At 38.2% G+C, this 21,351-nt stretch overlaps 1 protein-coding gene across 1 annotated transcript in view; it reads right to left on the reverse strand.

Moving 5' to 3' along the window:
• Nucleotides 1-3,785: 3,785 nt before the first annotated feature.
• Nucleotides 3,786-21,351, reverse strand: part of tnr (tenascin R (restrictin, janusin)) — a 62,275-nt gene continuing 44,709 nt past the window's right edge. The window contains exons 22-28 of the mRNA XM_026313399.2: nucleotides 19,404-19,534; nucleotides 15,654-15,786; nucleotides 14,312-14,463; nucleotides 13,969-14,065; nucleotides 6,637-6,798; nucleotides 5,859-6,022; nucleotides 3,786-3,920 (exon numbers count right to left, since the gene is read on the reverse strand). Of these exons, the coding sequence (XP_026169184.1) occupies nucleotides 3,801-3,920; nucleotides 5,859-6,022; nucleotides 6,637-6,798; nucleotides 13,969-14,065; nucleotides 14,312-14,463; nucleotides 15,654-15,786; nucleotides 19,404-19,534 (959 nt within the window). The 3' untranslated portion in view covers nucleotides 3,786-3,800. The remainder of the gene's footprint in view (nucleotides 3,921-5,858; nucleotides 6,023-6,636; nucleotides 6,799-13,968; nucleotides 14,066-14,311; nucleotides 14,464-15,653; nucleotides 15,787-19,403; nucleotides 19,535-21,351) is intronic.

A 21,351-nucleotide genomic window follows, 5' to 3' on the forward strand; every position in this document is an offset into this window, starting at 1 on the left:
TAACCTTTATATGTAACAGCAGGTAAGCAATAACACAGCAAACAAAAAAGAGAAACAAACCCCAAATCAGACTATTTCAGTATTTTATTAATATGTAGAAAATGTATTAAAAAAGGAACTATATAGTACATGTTTAAGTCAAACTAGAGCTAAATCTGACTAATATCCAAGGTTATCCAACAAGAAATGCTTCATTTCAGCATATACAAACTTTTCAAACAGTCCAGATTATATTTTTTCCCCCAACATTTACATTTTCATGGCAAGATTTCAAATCAATGCAGTTAGTTTATTCCTTAAATAACAAATACCACCAAACATGGTAATAATGTCATTAGATCAACTTGTAAAAGAAAAACATTAAGTAGTTAGAAAATAAATAGTGAAATAAATAAGGGGTTCCCAGTACTATATGAAGTTTGGTAGAAACAAACTGGTACAGTGTCTAATACCTAGTTTAAATAATACTCTTTTCAAACCCAATGTCAAAAATAATTAAAGAGATTACAATTTACTAAATGCAAAACATACAGGACAAACAAAATGCCAAGTTTATATCCCCCTCCCCTCAAAGATTAGTTGGCTTGTACTGAGAAAAACTACTTAGGATTACTTGATGCTAGAGGAAATAATTCTTTTGTCTATGTGATTTCAGGCCTGTGTCAAATTAGTTTTTCTGAAAGCTCTCAATGAAAAGTAACATTACAAAGCTTTTAATTACACTAATGGATATAATTCAATATTAGTTTATCCCAAGCAATAGATGACTTAAAAAAATAAGTAACCTGAATTGAAAGGCAGGACAGAGGCTTTCTACAGCAAACTATTTTAATTTTTGAGATTATCAAAAATTATTAGAAAGCCTAAATTGATGAATGGGATAATATGTAAATAAAACTGACCATTACATTAGCCTTGTTTCGACAGATTTACGAGCACCTCACAGTTTGTCGTGACAGAAATTCCAAAGTACAAATTACACGTTCATCCTTTTCTGCTAACTTTCATGACCTTTGTTCTGTGTACAAAACATCTAACTAGTTAATGAAATAACATACAGAAAGATTTTCCTACTCTAGTGTAAATCACAATGGGATTGCATGAGAAGCTCTGAAATAGTCCTAGGAAAGGTCACGTGTTGAAACTGTTTTTAAGGACTTTTTTTTTTTTTTTTTTTCCCACTGTTGGCACAACAGTTTAGGGGGCTCATTATCTAATTTATCAACACCATAGACCAGGGGCCTCTAATTCCAGCCCTCAAGGGCCACTGTCCTGCTTCATTTCCAACTATCCCTGCCATTGCAGCTTCTGACTGGCTGAACACACCTGATCCAGGTAATCAGCAGTGGGTAGGGCAGAAATAGTTGGGAAACAAGCAGGACAGTGGCCCTCGAGGACTGCAGTTAGGGGCCCCTGCCACAGACTGTATATAAAGATAGATGACAGCCACTATGCAAATATGAAACCAAAATATTATCTGCTAACATGGAGGGGGTGGCTTTGTGACCTACACTGCAACCAGCTATCACAGCATGATCAATTTGCAGTGGCTGTCACATCATCCATTTTATATAGCGTCTGTGATTGATATCTGCTACGCAAGTAATCATTTCAAGAGCAACCTCTACTCAGATCAGCAAAAAACATGTCTTTACAAATCAAATCAAAACAGATTTGTTTTTATGCTCTTAAATGAGTCAATTTAATCAACATGCAGTAGATGCCATCTGCCCTTTTAACACAGCACTAGTTAAAATTACATTGGTTAAAGTGAAAATATCTGAGGGCTTTCTGAATTAGTTTGCATCTAAAGGGGAACACCTCAAAAGACAGTAATGTCAACTCTCTATCTACATAAGTATATTAGTAGTAGTTTACAGTCACTATTGTTTTCAAGCCTAAAAAGGACAAAACACAAATGGGTATATGACACAATCCAGATTTGCTGGTTTGCATCAATGAGAAAACTGAAGACAGACACAGAAAAATGACATTTGCGGCTGTTTTAAAGGGAAAAAAAAAAAAAACAGTATCTGAAATATTTAAATTTATGAGTGCCAAATGTTGCTTGCAGTGATGGTGACATTGATTTCTAGTGGATTGAATTGGATAACAGGTGATTTTTTTTTTTTTTTTTTTAATAACATGAGGCCACAGAGGAGATTTAGATAGCTGTGTGTGGTTTGTCTTCAAACTCCAATGGTAATTTTGCTCCCACAGAGGCAAAAAACTAAAACAAAGCTGTTTCCAGAAAAACGCAGTTGACTTACTGGCACTGAATGCTTTTATGTGCCAGTGTGAACACAACAAAATGTTTGGTGGGCATGCTGCAGATTAAGTCCGCCCTACTAAAAGAATACATTCTCTGCCATGTTTGCTGGTTTTGTTGTTTCACTGGGGAGCTTAAATAGCGAAGCGAGTAGAAGGAGGGCACAGAGGAAAGGCTTGGATCCACTCCACCTACTGCTCTGCTTTCTCTGTTAAGTTCATTTCAGCTAGCTGCAGGGGAGAGGCCAGGCTAAAATCTGTGGTATGCCCACCCTGACTCATTTTGCATGAAATTTAGTGTTCAAATTCCACAAACTAACACCTAGGAATACGATTACAATGAAAGTCTATGAGAAGTGACACTGATAGCAGGAAAAAGCTGCTTCAGTAACATAACTAAGTTACATCTTTCCGAACAGCAGGCCGAGTCTTTATTGTACAAATCTTTTGACGTCAGCACCATCTCTGCAAGCAAATCACTGCATTTACAACAGAGGTCAAACAGATATTAGGTCTTTGTACTTTGCTTGAAAATAATATTGAATGCCCATGAACAACAGCAGCTTTGCTGTGTTCCCCCTCATAGTGCAAATAGTGCCTCAGTGCAGCTACCAATAATAATAAACTATGAAAAATATTTTTCATTCTGCTTGAATAATTAATCCAAATAATACTGTAACAGTAAAACATGTAAAATAAATAGATGGTAATGAAGCTCTTGCTGGTGCACTGCTTTGTGAATGAATCTGAATGGTTTTCTTTTTGATGGTAATTTTATCTTTTATGTCTAGTATTGGTCATCGTCCTAACTTAATATGGGCTTAAAAAAAAAAAAAAACCAAGGCATCAAATCATGTTAAATCAATGGACTTTTGTCACAATATCATTATAAAAATATATATATCTTACAGTTAAGGGTTTTAAGGGCATGTACAGTAATTTTTGTTAAAAGTGTTATTATTTTGTAATGGTTAAAATAACACTAGCTCTTGAGCTCTTAAGGGCATTTCTGAGCACATTTCCTTGCACCTCAGGGAAAGGCAAATCACAGACAAAGAAAAAACAAAGCTTCTTGGTTTGCCTTTCCTTTCTTTCTTTTTTTTTTTTTTTTTACAGCAAATAAAACCATTGTCATTCAAAGTATTGAATAAATTACATACAATGTCTTCTATCATGAGGGTAGAAGTACAGCAGGAAAAGACAGCTTAGCAAGAGTGAAGATAAACAGAGTTCAGACGTCGTATCTTTTCTGCTATCATGGTGCGTTTATATGGTCATTTCCGTGGTTATAACAGCTTCTTTATGTTGGTAGTATATTAATACTGCTGTATTATTTCACAAAGGAAAATTAATAAAATATTAGTAGCTGTGTCATAACCACCTTCTTCTTTGCAGTTTCACTAAAAGAGTCTTGGCACTGTTGATAATACAACATGCCTGTACTCTCAGTGAGGCACACAGATAGAAACTCACCACTAAACGTTGCACGAACTCCAATTATCATGACTCTGAGTGGGGCGGAGGTGGTTTGTTTAGACAGGGGCAGACCGCCTCCTCTTGCTGCTGATGCTACGGAAGTTGAACGGCCTCATCTTCATCTCCACGAAGGGAACAGAGAACTCATGGCCTTTCCAGTGGTACCAGTTGATACCCTGTCAGAGAATAAGCACAGTTTCAGAAGCTGCTCGAATCATCAGGAGCTGCTCGAATCATCAGGGCTGTTTACATAAGGCAAATAAATACATTTTCAATGTGTGCATTTTAATTTCAATAAATGAAACAGGAAAAGCAGGAGGGCAAAAATCCTGACTTTTTTTATAGTATTACTTTAGCCCTGCTAATCCCCAGCACCATTAAAAGCCATCATCTTTGCAGTTTTACACTAAAAGGCAATTTCTCTGTGTCTCTTTATGCCAGTCCATTTCTGCTCTCACCTGGTCTCATTTCATGTCATCAAAAGGCAAAGAAAAAGGTACAAAGCACAGTGAGAGAAGCAGTGATGCGCCAAAGCCTTTGTAGTTCAGCCTAATCACAGCTTCACACAACACCTCACTGGCTTTTTGAGCCATTTTAGGACCGAGCTGAGAAAAAGCTACATCGCAGTTTTCAAAAAAGACTGGATCAACCTTCAACACTCATTCCCACCTGAACAAAAAATATATCTGTTTTAACGTGAGAATGGGACAGCAGTGTTTATTTTTCAGTCAAACGCATGCATGCTTGTTTCATGTTTCAAAAGCTTGATAAAATCGATTTTCTATTTATTATTGCTACATGAAAGTTCACACTAAGTCAAGACATTTTTACTGTTCCCTGGCCATAAGGACTGAGGTTTGAGACTGCGTGTGGCTGGCGGAGGCTGATATTACATGCACACACACGTGCGCACACTCACGCTGCTCTTATTGGCAACACTGGTTGAGAAAATCAAACGATCAAAAGTGTGGTTACACTTCACTAAAGCTGATGCTGACAATGCTCATTGCCACAAGTGCAGCACGTCTTTTGCATGCAGAGATGGAAACACAAAGTGATCTAGTAAACATTATGTCATTGCCTCAGCTATATATGTTAGCAGCCTGAACTCCACACACGGACTAAATTATATGAATATGGGTTAATGAATAAAAGTAACCAATACCCAGCGGACTGTTACGGATGTGATCATAAATTCAGTCTGAAATGTTTGAAACATTACCTGATCTGCCGTTCAGAAATGTATACTTTTAGTTTTAGACTGCTCAGAGCAGGGCAGACTTTGATCAAAACACAAAGACCATCAGTAGGAGTTGCTGTGTCGTTAAAAATCTTAACAATACCAATCCCTAGATACAAGTAGGGTTTACCAATAAGTACAAAGATGCATCATCCATCCATGTTTAATTACAAATGGCATAACAGTTATGATCCTTCAAATTCTGACCCTTTATTACTAGCCATCCATCAGACCAATATAATAGGTATGAACATTTATATCTGCAGAAATTTAAAGTAAACTAATTTACAAATTATTAGCCTGAGAATTTTGTGTCTTAACAGTTTACAGAAGTGTTGTAAAAGCTACAATGCCACCATTTTCAGATGATGACTTTGCATTAAAGTGTTGGTTCAAATGGCAACAGACAAATAATAATTAAAATTAGGTGCTTAGCGCTGCTCTCTGAATACTCTTTGCAGGCTTTGTTCTGTGCTGAAATATTACTTAGCCTTAGATTTCCTCTGTGGTTGTTTGATTAAACAACGCTTTTGCAACATGTAAGCACAAAACACATAATGAAGAACTATATTTTAACACAGGGAACCATAGGGATAGGACATATTCAGGTAATTAAAGTGATTCACCTTAAGGCCCTTATAATTTCAGTTGATATTGTGCTTTAGTGCTCCATAGTTCTAAACAAAATCTGTATTAACATAGCACAGATCACTTTACACACAACATGTACTGCTCCTTTTGGGTGCTAGGCAGGGTGTAATGTGAATTAACCAGCCCTTTATCTTATGCTGCCAGAAATGTTTTGGATTAATAACTGATTACTTTGATTAGAGTGAATATGATGTATAGTTGGTGTATTTATTTAATTACTGACCTGACTGTGTTTGGATTCGCCGTATTTTCCGTTGAGGTTGGCCCGGTGGCAGTTCTTGTACCACCAGGCACCTTTGTAAGACAAGGCACAGTTGGTGACAGCGATGTCATTGTCTCTGTCTTTCGTAGAGAAGGGCCGACCCTGGTGGTAGCTCAGAGAGTCACCTGGGATCAGAGGGAGGGAGATCTTTAAACATCAGCGTATGCCAGACAACATTAGCATATGGCTGAAGTGAATAACGGTGTAATGAGTGGACGCAAATGACCAGGCAGGCGGGAGGTACATTAGATAGAGAGACATGAGAGGCAGAGAAGAAAAAAGTCCTGCTGCATGCTCTCTGAATTTATTTAGGGAGAGAGAATTATAATTACAAATATGAGGGAATGACAGGTATTTCTGGCATATGGTCATGATGACAGAGTGAGAGATACATGGAGAGCGAGGGTGAGAGTGGAAATGTGGAGGAGTGTTGTGGAGGCTGGTTGCAGAAATCAGCTACCAGACAACATGGAGGGGAAAGTAGTAGTAGGAAAAAATAGCAGATGGCTCAGGGGGGATGGGAGACCACTATCACTTAAAGGAATGCTACTTTGCTTATGGTAGAGGTTGTAGTGAATACAACACAATTCCCTTTCAGTGTTCTCGTGTTTTTTTTTTTATAATGTAGGTTAGTTTATTAAAAAGCTTTCAATCACAGAGTCAAAAAAAGCAAAAAGTGTGAAGTATATTAAATAACCTTTCCATCGTAAATGTATTGAATGTGTATTGAATCACATACCAGCGGTGCCATTGTACTCTCCTATCCTGAGAGTGTATAGCTTTCTTGCATCCCCAATGGAGAATTTGTCATAACTGGCATAGACTGACTCCTGTCCATCCTTCATGTCAATCCTCAGCTCATACCGACCCTGAGTAGCAATTCTGTGGATGTTGTCGAGGCCTGCAGAGACATAACACACATTATGCTTTATCATATTGTAGGTGCTGCATCATATGTACAGTGGGTACGGAAAGTATTCAGACCCCTTTAAATTTTTCCCTCTTTGTGTCATTGCAGCCATTTGCCAAAATCCAAAAAGTTCATTTTATTTCTCATTAATGTACACTCAGCACCCCATCTTGACAGAAAAAAACAGAAATGTAGAAATTTTTGCAAATTTATTAAAAAAGAAAAACTGAAATATCACATGGTCATAAGTATTCAGACCCTGTGCTCAGTATTGAGTAGAAGCACCCTTTTGAGCTAGTACAGCCATGAGTCTTCTTGGGAATGACGCAACAAGTTTTTCACACCTGGATTTGGGGATCCTCTGCCATTCTTCCTTGCAGATCCTCTCCAGTTCTGTCAGGTTGGATGGTGAACGTTGGTGGACAGCCATTTTCAGGTCTCTCCAGAGATGCTCAATTGGGTTTAGGTCAGGGCTCTGGCTGGGCCAGTCAAGAACGGTCACAGAGTTGTTCCGAAGCCACTCCTTTGTTATTTTAGCTGTGTGCTTAGGGTCATTGTCCTGTTGAAAGGTGAACCTTCAGCCTAGTCTGAGGTCCTGAGCACTCTGGAAGAGGTTTTCTTCCAGGATATCGCTGTACTTGGCCACATTCATCTTTCCTTCAATTGCAACCAGTCGTCCTGTCCCTGCAGCTGAAAAACACTCCCACAACATGATGCTCCCACCACCATGTTTCACTGTAGGGATTGTATTGGGCAGGTGATGAGCAGTGCCTGGTTTTCTCCACACATACCACTTAGAATTAACGCCAAAAAGTTCAGTCTTGGTCTCATCAGACCAGAGAATCTTATTTCTCATAGTCTGGGAGTCCTTCATGTGGTTTTTGGCAAACTCTATGCGGGCTTTCATGTGTCTTGCACTGAGGAGAGGCTTCCGTCAGGCCACTCTGCCAAAAAGCCCCGACTGGTGGAGGGCTGCAGTGATAGTTGACTTTGTGGAACTTTCTCCCATCTTCCTACTGCATCTCTGGAGCTCAGCCACAGTGATCTTTGGGTTCTTCTTTACCTCTCTCACCAAGGCTCCTCTCCCACGATTGCTCAGTTTGGCTGGACGGCCAGGTCTAGGAAGAGTTCTGGTCGTCCCAAACTTTTTCCATTTGAGGATTATGGAGGCCACTGTGCTCTTAGGAACCTTGAGTGCTGCAGAAATTCTTTTGTAACCTTGGCCAGATCTGTGCCTTGCCACAATTCTGTCTCTGAGCTCCTTGGGCAGTTCCTTCGACCTCATGATTCTCATTTGCTCTGACATGCACTGTGAGCTGTAAGGTCTTATATAGACAGGTGTGTGCCTTTCCTAATCAAGTCCAATCAGTTTAATTAAACACAGCTGGACTCCAATGAAGGAGCAGAACCATCTCAAGGAGGATCAGAAGAAATGGACAGCATGTGAGTTAAATATGAGTGTCACTGCAAAGGGTCTGAATACTTATGACCATGTGATATTTCAGTTTTTCTTTTTTAATAAATTTGCAAAAATTTCTACATTTCTGTTTTTTTCTGTCAAGATGGGGTGCTGAGTGTACATTAATGAGAAATAAAATGAACTTTTTGGATTTTGGCAAATGGCTGCAATGACACAAAGAGGGAAAAATTTAAAGGGGTCTGAATACTTTCCGTACCCACTGTATGTGGATTCCAGAGAGACAGACTAAACGTTGACAGTTACACCTGCGGTTTGATAATCAGTTTTATCTTTCAATTAGACTAGCTTTCAGCCATTTAATAACCAAAAAAATATCTGGTTGTAGATAATCCAGGTGCAGAGTTAAATGCATACAGAAATGGAAGCAATTTTTTTTTCCCAACTACTGATGTACAGGTCAACCTGATGAGCTGGTAAATTGCAGCACCATCTGTGAACTTCTGCACTATGGCCACCACAAAGTCCCATAAACATATAGATGAAGTCGTACACATTCATACATGTGATTTTACACTATTCACCTATCAACAGGTGGCAGTAATGCCCCAACAAAACGCAGGTATGAAGAAGACTGCAAGCTAGCATTCAGGGAAGAAATGCATTTCACAGAAAGTCAGAGGGAACCTTAATATAGGAATGCAATAAAAACTTAGATCACTACTTAGTGTGAATAATAGTGCCAGAGCCCTTTGACTCCAGAAGGTCTACAGTGGCCAAGTAAAACATTTACACAATCTATTTAAAGATTGTTGCTTTTTGTGACCTACTGTAGTGACATTCCATTATGTGTACTCTTTTGGAGGTTTAAATCCTGATAAGCACTATGTCAGGTGTCTTTGTCAGTTGGTTGTGTGGATGCGGATGATTGACATAGCCAAGGGAAGTGGACACTGTCACCAGCAGCCGCCCCTGCAAATGCCACATGTCACAACTTTCTGAGATATGTGGTTTTGCTCTTTATCTTCAAGGCAGCAGATACGAAGTTTGTTTGAACTCTGATACGCGATAAGGCCCCACACACCGACTGAAGAGTGGAAGTGCCTTCACTATCAGATTACAGCAAGCGACCGTTTGGAAGAAGGACCTCCTTCGCTGCTCGAAAAAAAAAACAAAAAAAACAAAAAAACATGCACTTTACCTGAACCCTGGAAAAAAATTGAAGAAAAATAATAATCCTCAAGCTTTCTCCGATAAGGACTAGGAAGTAGAAATCTGGGATAGCAGGGAAACTAAATCTGCTGTAATATGTCAAAGGAAAGCAGATAAAATCTATGTTACAACCTAAAGGCACTTAGGGTGAAAGTGGAAGAGCAACAGTCGTAATAAAATTTTGTTCATTGTATATCCCTCTATTATCAGCAATTACTCTAGCACCTATAATTTTTTTTACTGATTTTCTTCCAACAGTTTTATGGGATAAGGCTGCTCTATTCCAAAAAACAGTGATTAAAAATGTATTTTGACACACTAGCCCACTCCTGTCCTATTAGACTACCAATATTACCATCCAGTCACATTTTATTACCAGCCTTTCTCACAAACCTATACTGAAATAAGTGGAGGTGATCAAAAAAGAAACTGATCACATATCACACTGCTCTGTTATTACATCATCAACCTGACACTGTTCAACATGAAACTGGCTGAGGTCAGTGACTAGAGAGAATAGACTACCCTAAAGCAGCAATAAAATGCCTATTCTCAAACTGTAGCAGATAATAATGAAAGCTTAATTTCCATATTCTTTACTGCTGGCCAGTTAAGTGCCTCTTCTTTTCAGTTTGAGTGAATTTAATTCCAGTGTTTATGGTTCCATAGTGTCCACTATATTGCTGCCCTGCGTGTAGAGGCAGTGATTAGCTAAATGCTCGCTATAATGGTTCTCCAGGGTTAAGACAGTGACCTAATCTGTAAAAAGAAGAGTGAAGGTCAAGTGGTTTGAAATTGCACACTGTACATTTTAAGGACACTTCTTAGGAAGTATAATGATGAACACATGACCTAACAAGCTGTAAATTAGGTGTAGCTATTCTCACATCAACAAAACCATTTACTCTGAAGCATCTGAAGTATAGGGGCATTTGGAACTGTGAATTTTAGAAGCAACTATTTCTAAGTGTCTAGAGTTTTAATATGTGAGGACACAAAATTCATTACTGTAAAAAATATACTGGACAAACATGTGTTGATTGTGTCAGTGGTATTTAAAACAGAAATTTGGAGCAAAGTAATTAAAGATCACTGAATTATTCTTGCTATTCTTGGGCTTTTATGATTAGGATGTTTTGCTCTAACTTTACTTTTCTGCTTTGGTCAAATTTGACGTTTTTGTTTGCAGTTCGTCATATTGCATTTTTTTCTCTAGGTGTGATTCATATGGACAGATCAGAATTTTGGGTGTGGGTGCTGAGATCCAGTTTCTTATTGGTAGAAATGTGGTCTGACAATCTAACCGAACTATAAGGCGCGCTCTTCAAGTTTGAGCTAAAGAGTTCCTATAACCAGGTGTGCTCTGCATAACAAAAAACAGCTACTCTAATTAATCAAGATTTTAGATTAGAAAGTTAAAGTGTGCTGCCTTAGTTAAAAAACTTTGTGACAGTGCTGACCTTTGGTGAAATAAAGAGAGGCAGATTGTTAAAAATGGAAGAAGGTACCATATTAGCTCTGTGTGGCACAAACTTTTTTTAGCCTGCAGGTCGTCACTACACCACTGACCTTCTAACACCACCAAGAACATGTGTGAAATCCTCTGTCTTGTTCTCATCAGAAGGGGCATTTAATTACACCAAGAGGCCTTTTCACCAAAGACATTTTAACATGTCACAGTGCTGTAGGAAAAGCAAAGGTGCAAATAAAATGAATGAAGGCCAAATTCATTTTAACTTCTCCAGGATCACGGTATTGTTCGTGCAGGCTCACTGTCATACTTGAACGGCTTACTGGAACATTTGAATAAAAGAGAGCCATTGTTAATCTTAAAAGTAACACCTGTGCTTTACCTACTATATGAAAAAGGCAGATTGTTCCCTCATCACAACTGCATTGATCGACAGACTAAATGATCAGTTTCATACAGTAGACTTGACATTTTGAAACTTAAAAGCAAGCAACTATGTTCTGTGCTGACATGTTATCTGCAGTCTGGAATCAGAGTACGAGGCTTTCATAGGAGCAAAAAGCAGTTCTTGATGCTCCACACCCTGAGGTTACACTAAGCTGCTTTTATGTACTAAGAGGACAGAGTCCAGTACAGGAGAGAAAGGGAGGGCTGGGGGGAAAGTGCATCATAGAAAGTACCAAAAAAGTAAATCAAGACCCTGGAGATGGAGGTGCCCTGGACTGGTATACACTTAGAATTGGTGAGAGAGGCAGAATAATGTTGGTTCAGCTGTTGTGAAAATGGGTAAGATGAAATCTTTTACTCACTGAACTAGATATGCTCTTGTGTCTTTAGATTATATTGTGCAGACATCCCTATTAAAAATTGGATGTTTTTTTGGATGCCTGGATGTTTTTACGTGATGTCCTCGAATGCCTCTGTCAGAAACAACTAGAACATTCCTCTCACTTTATTCGTAGTCCACTGTATTTAATGATTTGTAATGTTCTCTCCCGTATTATGTTTATAGAGTCTGATAAAAATACCTGACCAATATTTGTGTTTCAGTTTGTGAAATACAAAATTTTGTATTAAATTACTAATTCATACCAGAAAGCAGCAATCCACATTTCCTGTTGTGATAAACTGTTATCTAATCAGCTACCTTTAAAAGCTTCCCTGTGGTGGTGTACAGAAGTAACAGGAACAGCTGACAATATTATTCAATTTCAACTCAACACCACAAGCTATAACTATAAAAATAACCTATGAAACAACATTGACACAGCCTAAACAAATGTTGCAGGCTTCATTATGTTGTCAGCTTGAGTTCATAATGGACTGAATCTAAAAATCTCTTTTTCACCTATTACAATGTGCTTAGTCTCTAAAGGACTAGAGTGTGCCACAGCTTTCTTGTGTTATGGTCCAATATGTGTCAGCTGCAAAGTAACAGCCTTCCCTCTGCAATAATGTGGTGACAATGCAATGCAAGGATGCGCCCAGTGTTATTTAATTTCTATAATCAAAAAGTTTAAAAAAAAACAAAACATTCTTCTCAAGGTTCTCATTCACTTGATGAAATATTCATGTAATATTTTCCTTTAATCATCTGCACCAAAACAATAACACAAAAACTGGCCCATGACTAAATGTGACTCATTTGCACATTTTCTAATGAATATAATTATTGTTTCATAATGGGATTTGGAGAAGGAGAGAGGAAAAAAAAAATATTCAGCAGTCTATCAAAACACTAAGGATGCTTTGTTGTTTTATTTTTGAATCAGAGTGACGTTAAAAACAATTACTAAGTCATTTGAGGGAGAGATGAACTTTCAGAGAATCCCTGGTAATGAATTTGCTAGACTCTGCGAAGTCAGATGATGAAAGATGAGATAAGCAAAAATAAAAGAGTAGCAGCACCGCTCTCCAGCCTCATACAATGTGAAAAACAATGCGTGAGAGGCTATACTGCCTGCACATGATATTGGAAACATCTTTCCTTTCCATAAAATAGATGTATCAATTGAAACCAAGTGAAAGCTATGACCCTCTATTGATTGTACCTATTAAATCCATTTCAGTCACGGAGACCGCATGTAGGTAAAGAGGGCAATACAGCCTTTCAGAAAACTGGAACATAGATTGAATAAAATGGGTGAGGTCAACACGCCATATTGCAGTGTGACCTATAAAATGCTACTGGAATATATAGAGGAATGGTGACAGGAAGTTGAAATAAAGCAGCACCCTAGCTATGAATTATCTAAGCTTTTCTATAGGCTTATCAGTATCATTTTAGGCTTTTCAACAAAAATTATTTGAATGTAAAGCAACTACTTCCCGGTTTAATCCCCTGATTTGAAGAGAGAGATTTTTATCTAATCCCTGGCAGAAAAGCTGTTTAAGGGAAGGTACATCTTGGTAAATATGCTCTTTCGCTTTTACGAGATTAGTACTACTATCATGTCTGTACATTAAATATAAAGCTGGAGCCAGCAGCTGTTTAGCTCAGCTTAAAATGAAGAGTCAACACAGGGACATTGCTAGCCAGGCTCTGTCTAAAGATGACAAAATCCACCAATCAGCACCTCTAAATTAGGCACTCATTCACATGACGTTTCTCATTTGTTTAATCTCAAATACTGAAGTGTAAAAAATGAGAAATTATTTTTTCACTTCTGTTTTTACACTGTGTCTGTCCAGGCTCTTCAGGCAGAACCAGGCTACCTGGTTCTTACTAAACTCTGTGATAAGCTACATAGCTGCTGACTCTAGCTTCATGTTGAACAAAAAGATTAGACGGTGATATTAATCTGATCAACTAACAGAGAAAGAAACCAAAATAAGCATCTGTCAAATGTAAAATGTCAAATCTCCAGGCAACTGATGAGAACCATTATGTTGTGTTTGGTGTCCACTCTGATAATCTGAGTCATGCCTGTCATTAAAAACTGAACATGGTGCTGATAGAAACTGGCACAACAAAATTGAATTTGTGGTAAATGCTTGCTTTAGAAATTATACTCTACAATTTTTTTTTTCCATATTCATGATCCCATAAGAATAATGTTACCAAGCCAGAACTCATCCTCCAGGTTTCCAAAGCCGACAAGATAGTCATTCCACTTTCTCGAAAAGTCTGTGAGGCCATTCTGACGACGCTGGAACACCTGGAAACCAATATGATATAATAAACAAGATCAGAAAAAAATAAACCAGACTAAAACAGCTGACATATCTCAGTGCTGTTATCATGAGGACAAGCTGTACAAAGTAGTAGTTTGACAATAAAATGCAAATCTAATTTTCACCCCTACTTTTCCTCTCCCGTTTTTACCCAACTGGCATTTGGGACTGTAGTGGCACATATGACAAAAGTGCTGGTAAAAGCAGGTGTTTTTTTCATAGTGACTTACAATCCAGCCTCCTTCATCAGTGGTCATGTCACAGTACACCTGCACACCCTGGCTGGGGTCCCTGTTGATGTAAATTGTGTAGACGCCGCTGAGCGTCTCTCCATTCAGCAGGTGTTGGGCACAATTCTGAGGTGTTGCAAACAGGCGACTCCCTGGAGAGCAGCAGAGGAGAAGTGGTGCCAAGTCAGGGTTTGCTTGTTTTTTATTTTTCTCCTCTTGATTAAAATTCATTCATTTTGTTGATATTCGTGCAGAATGCAAGTGTAGAACTCGAAATAAAATGACTTTAAAAAAAGAAAATCACTAATTACCATTTTTATATTAAGAGTGGATCAAATGACGTGTGTGTAATGTGAAAGGAGTTACTCATACTGACAAACTCACAGTGAATAATAAACAACCCATCAGCTCTACAAAGTGTTGAATCTTTGAGCTAATTGTCATTTTAAGGCCTGCAGCTTCACTGTTAGTTGTCTTTGGATGGAAAATTCTGCACTTTTAGTTGGGTATAGTTCAGGACTTGGTTAATATGAAGAATATTGATTGATTGATTCTTTTGGCATGTCCACATACTGTAAAATCCAGGTGATTTGCAATTTCATGATGCTCCCTAACCTCCATTAAACTGACATTTCTGGCATCCAATTACACACTGAGAACACTGGAGATTAGAGCAAACTGTTCAGCTGCAGGATTGTAGACAACCATCCTGCAGGTGCAGCCTAATGGGAAGTCTTTCTCACTATGCTACAGGGAAGGGAGATGAAAATTGTGCCTGACTTTAGTGACCCATTATTTTGCACCTTTAAAAAAAAAAAAAAAAAAAAAAAAAAAAAAAATCATGACTATAATGTGAAATGTGGTGTAAAAGGTGATACGGATCTTTGATGTCCAGAGAATGCTCCCAATTAGATTCACTTTCCAGGCTTAAATCAGAAAACACAAATAAATATGTGTGTGCGTGTGGACTGCAGTGTGTTCCAAATGGTCCAGGTGTGCTGTGGGATTTTGTGACAACCACATCTAATTTTTGATGTAATCTCTCTCACTTCTCAGTTCCATTAAGCTTTAAATGTTGTGACTGGTTTAAACGGGCGTGTTGCTGATTTGAAGATTCAAATTAATTCTTGGATTATTTAGTTGAACGTTTCATATAGTCATTTGTCAGATTTTACTTGATGTTAGTAAGTAAATGTAAGTATGTAAGTAAAAAAATGTTTACAGAGTGATAAAGAGTGAAAACATATTTTAGGCTATGAATACAGATGTGCCTTGAGATTTTAGCTTGTCCCTTGATGTGCCTAGGACACAAAAAACTTTAAAAACTACGGGTGTCGTGTACCTGTGGTGAAGGTAGTGGACACTACAGCACTGGTGTCAAGTCCTCTCCCTGCCTGGAGCTTAACTGTGTACTCTGTGATCTCAGCAAGTCCCTCCAGTCGAATCCATGTGTCCTCTGCATCCAGGATCAGTTCCTAGTGCACACATAGGAACAAACGAGTGTTAAAAAAAGGAGAAATTGCCTTCTCGAAAGGAAATAATGTGCATTCACTATAAAAATAAAATATATATGAATCCCCTTAAGTCACTAATAACACACTGAATTGTGCTTGTGAGGTTTAAAAAAGACCTATGGCAACAGAGAAACCATAACACACTTTTTGTTCAAGAATCACTTGCCAACTTGCTGGTTTTTTAAAGTAAGACAATTCTCAAACTGCCAAGTGAAAAAATACATGAGGTTTATTTAGACAGAATAGAAAAAGGACCTTAGGTCATGTTAAAATATTGTTTGAGTAACAGTTACACTTCTGCTGACCTCAGAACAGATCTGTCTGACTGCGTTGTCACTGACTGACTGAGTCATGGAAAATAACCAAATAAATGAATAAATAAATAAAAAAGAGGAACTGAGAAGTAAGAAAAGAGAAGGGTGGATGGATGAGGACTGGGAGGGAGAGGGGGACAATTACACAGAGAGACAAGATAAAAGTGTCTTATCGGACAGCCAAGCTGTGAAGCCGCTAAGCAGTCAGGAAATAAACATTTCTATTTTTGGTGAAAAAAGTCACAATGGTACAGTGCAGTTACATCCCTTTGTATTTCACAAGTCCTGTTGTATTAAGCCCGTCTTCAGGAGCCAAGATGTTTGGACCCCTGTATTTTCTGTGACATGAATTTTTTTAGATGAGACAAACTGTTGGCAGAGAGCTTAGTTGCTGAACAGAAAACTTGAACTTGATTGGTAAACATGCATGTTTGTGTGTCTATCTATGCTTGTGTGTTACAGGCTTGGAAAGATATTAAATATGAAGGAAAAATAAAATACTCAGACAGTTTTGTGTGTGTGTGGGGGGGGGGTGTAAAATAAAACAAAATGACATATTAAATACGAAGTAAAAATAAAATAGACAGATTTGTGGAGGGGGTGTAAAATAAAACTAAATTACATTTTCAGGCAATGTGTCCATGTATGAATAGAGAAGCAGCTGTAAATGGTGTCTCTCTATCTCTGAGGATATGACATTTACCCACTGAGTTTTCAGGGTCAAGATAAGATTTTTATTGGAAGTGAAAAGGTCCTGTCTTATCAAGGATAATGCATACCTTCGTACACTCACTATCGATTATGCATGTGTGGTTGAGCGGTCGGATATGTGGTGGATTTTTTTTTTTTTTTGTGTGTGTGTGTTTGTGTGTGTATGTGTGTGACTGGCTAAATCTTTATTTATCACTCAAGTAGTGCACGATCAACAGTGATGCATTTAACATACTACTACATGGATGTTAATCAGAAAAGAAATTCATCTCACAATCTACTTGGTGTGTATTATGTCAGGAAAAGGAGAATTTGGTTGAGCAGCTCTGTGGCTATATTACAACTGAGGTACTAGTGATGCATATTTTCAGCCGAGCCAGACTTCAAGCAGAGACAAGCCCAGGAAAAACTCCAATGGAGCACTTTAATCTCTGGCTGTGGTGATCGTTCTTGGTCTGAGCACGAGTGGTATGACTCATTTGTTGTTGTACAATATGAATTCAAAATGTGGTACTTGTTGCTGAGGCAGCTGACTGTGCTGAAGGGCGATTCGAATAAAATCTAAGAGAGCATGAGAAAATGTGATGAGAAGAGAAAAACAAAATTGGTTCAAATCTTCTGAGCTTGCCATGTTTAAAAAAAGAATGACAAATTCTGTTCGGCTCATCGGTGTCACATTAATATATTGTACAAGAAGAATTACACTACAATTGGCAATAATGAATCTACAAACAAGCATTTTGAAGTTTAGTTTTTAGCAGATGAAAAAAAAAAAAAAACATGTTTGAAGAAATATCAAAAATGTTCCTTTGCAGAGCCTGCCTGCTGAGCCAGGACAGAGAAATAAGAGCCAAAGTATTCTTAAGAAAAGTGCTCTGGACACTAGTACTAGTTTACTAGACAAGGAGTACTCAAAGAGATATTTGCAAGTTTTTAAGCTATTTAATGTATTGTAGTTGAAAAGCTTATTAGCCTCCTGTCATGCAAAGTCAGGCTGGGTTGTTCTTTTCCATTGTGAATGTTTGTTTATTTGCTCGCTACACAAGCCACACTGCCGGACAGGATGTGTGCTTGTGTTTGTATGATTGATAAGGAGACTTCAGAATGGAAGCTACTGTGTGTTGGTTGAGTCTGTGGCTCTTTTGTTTTGTACGAGGTCGCAGTGCGGCTGTTAGTCAGTGTCAGTGAGAATGGTGTCATTACTGCTTCATGCAAATATGGTTTAAAAGGAATGATTTGAATGACTATGAAAGCACATTGTCCACAGTGAATTTACATTAAATCTGTCTGTTTAAGGCAAAGAGGGGGTCCCATTATGAAACCAAATAGTATTAAATATTAATTTTTCTCTCATGGGTAGTGATTTGTTTGGTTTGTTTGTATGTATTATGCAGATATGTATGCTGTATTATGTAAGAGGAAAAACATTATACAAACTAATTCCAGTTTGACTCAACATGCAAATTTATGTAGGCCTGGTAATAGCATATAAAAGCTTGATTTAGTTTTAATCGTACGTAAAATCTGTAATACATTTGGGTAAATACCACTATCTAGGAAAAAGGAGGAAAACATGGGATCAGAAGACCACTTTTAAAATAAGCCAGTTTGCTTTGTAAAGAATTACAAGCTTCTGGAAAGGCTGCGTCATTCTTTGTGCATGAGTGACATCCGATGGTCAACCACACAGCAGTGCCTCACTTACAAGGTCAATGTGTGTGTGACAGACAGAGACCTGTGGTAAATTATGCATCGCTGCTTCAATATAGATCAGTGTGTATATGTGTGTGTTTCAACTGTTCCTTTACACGATAATGCCACTACAGTGGACATCGAAGGGGACAGTCTGTATTCTGTGTGCGTAAGACACGTAATTGCCCATAAAAAGCAGTCTTTTGCAGAGCATCATGGGAAATGGTTCCAGTCGATTGGTTAACAGGCGTGTTGTGTCCCACACAGCTCTTATTAATGTGCTTTTACGCATTACTCAGCCACATCAAATAGTTTAATCAAAATAAACAATGTCTCTACTGAGGCACATTAAAGTAATATCTCTATTGGACAGGCAATTTCACTGTGTAGTTCCCTTGTGTGTGTGTGTGAGCCTGTGAGTGTGTGTGTGTGTCTGTCCCTGAACACTTGCATACTCCACATCAAGGGATTACATGATTGAAAGATAAAATCTGAGTTTTGAAGTGCTTGTCATAAAATTGTGATGATGCATTAATCACTGTTTAACTCCAGTTTAATTAGTTGATTAAATTGGGAACATGTTCTACTTTGTGGAAATCCAGGAGGGAGTTTCAATATGTCCTACAATATCTGCAGAATTTGGTTTCTATTTTCAGGTTTGTGGCTGAACAGAAACACAGCGTATCTGCCTGACAGGTTAACATGAATATTCAACAGGATTTCCAGAAGCACTACATATAGAAACTCATTGTGGCTGCAGATAAGATGTGAACACATACAAAATACAGTATAAAGTATCTCAACAGCATGTGTATGTGCTTCTGAAGCGTGCATGTGTATGAGACAGTGCTGTGTGCATACTTTGCGGCTGCCATCGGTCGACTTGTAGGTGAGCATGTAGTTGTCAATTTCTGCAATCGGTGGTTGCCAGGAGATGAGAGCGCTGCGGTGATTCACTTCACTGGCCGTCAGGTTCAGGGGTGCATCCATGGCTGCCAGAAAGAGAGAAAAACACAACTTTTACAATCACTTCATCTGGCTGCAAAAACAAGGGATGTGGGTCCTTTAGGTGATGCTAGAGAAACATGCATAGCACTTTCTGTTTTCAGCACTCTTTCAACATATCTGAGGTGTGTGTCGATACCCCAAAAATGACTATGATGCACACCTGCACAGGATTATTACTGTTTAATCTTTTTATTGGTACTTATAGGGGCTTGGGTGCCTGAACGCCTGGTGCTGCAGTGATGAGTATTGCTGAAGAAAATGTAACTTTATTCTATAAACTGAGTGAGCTACTGTACTTATTTACAGTATACAGAGCAGCCTGGTGCATATGGGCATAAACAGTATATTTCCTTTGACCTGGTGGTTATCAGGCTTTCCAGAAATGGTGTACATGTAAAAAAAAAAAAAAAAAAAACAACAGGAAGTCGACTAAGTGATTTATCACTGTAAATGCAGCTCTCACTGCTGATCTGCTGAAAGTGTCCTCACTATACAAAGGCTACAACCTATAAATGCTAAATCTGTTACGATTTTTTCAAATTTCTGGAACAACTCTGTCTCATTCAATTTAAGGCATGCTAATCAGTTTAATAGCACATACACACTTCTCTTACTCTGCACATGCATGCACTATGTAACAATTGCATGACAGTTCCAAACTGTGTCCTTTTAAAAGATGTTAGCGACAATAATAATTTATCACTGCTACTTTTTATTCTTGTTTTTAAAGTCGCTCTATAATTGTTTTATTATATCTTTTAAGTTAAGAATATGTAGGGCACAGATATTCTCTCAAAGAATGTTTACACAATAGACTGAGCAGTTTATTGTGGGCCCAAAGTCTGGTGCCCTGGATGTTTGTGATTATCTAATAGTTAATGAAGACAAACTGTCTCTGACTCACAATCAGTAAAATTACCAGGCAACAGAACAACCAAAAAGACTGCAGGGAGTTCAAGTTGGTCTTTAAAAGCATAATTAAAAACTTTAAGATCAGAACAAAATTGACCCATAACCTACCTACAGACAACAGTAGACAGAGCAAAAGAGCAATTACTCAGCCTCCCAACAAAACCTAAGGTGCTGAGATGTTAGAAACTAGATAAATATTACGCCAGTACTGCTGAGGGTCTTCTTAAAAGGACGTCTTTAATTAGATTTTTCTGCCAAAAGTGTAGTGCTCCCAGTCTTAATCAAGATTCAAAGGATAAGGCTAACATTAATACATCTTTCTTATTGTGAGAAATCCCATCAGGAGACCATATGCTAGACAATGCATTACTCCAGCCCTCTATCACTATTCCTTTAGATGTTTTAGGGATTTTTAGTACAGTAGAGAGACAATACAAACAGAGAGCTGCAGTGGACAGCATCTTTGTCTACAGTATCTTAGCTTTAGCACCGAACAGAGCCAGCATTTTATGTAAAATGCTGCACAGCCACAGGTCTGTAGAAATGAGTTTTCTTTGCCCCTCCAGAGTCCACTGAAGTTCTGTAAAGCGCTGCAGCGTGTGCTGCTCTCGCTGGTGCCAGAGTTCGGCGCTCTGTTCCACTTACATTAGCCTGTTGGTGATGGGTTATGAAGTATTCACAAAATCCTCCACACTCATCTTTCAAAGCCCATTATCGAGTCATTAAAATGGGGTTAAATGATTTTCTCTGAAGACTAACATCACAAGACAACTCTGGTACGTGTGACCTCACAGCTTAGTTCCACCTTTTTTGTGCCTGCAACATTATTACAAAATGTATTTTTAGCATTTGTGAGTCAAATGCTAATGCACAGATGAATAAGCTGCAT

This window comes from Mastacembelus armatus, chromosome 17, assembly GCF_900324485.2.
Source record: "Mastacembelus armatus chromosome 17, fMasArm1.2, whole genome shotgun sequence".
NCBI classification, from domain to species: Eukaryota; Metazoa; Chordata; class Actinopteri; order Synbranchiformes; family Mastacembelidae; genus Mastacembelus; species Mastacembelus armatus.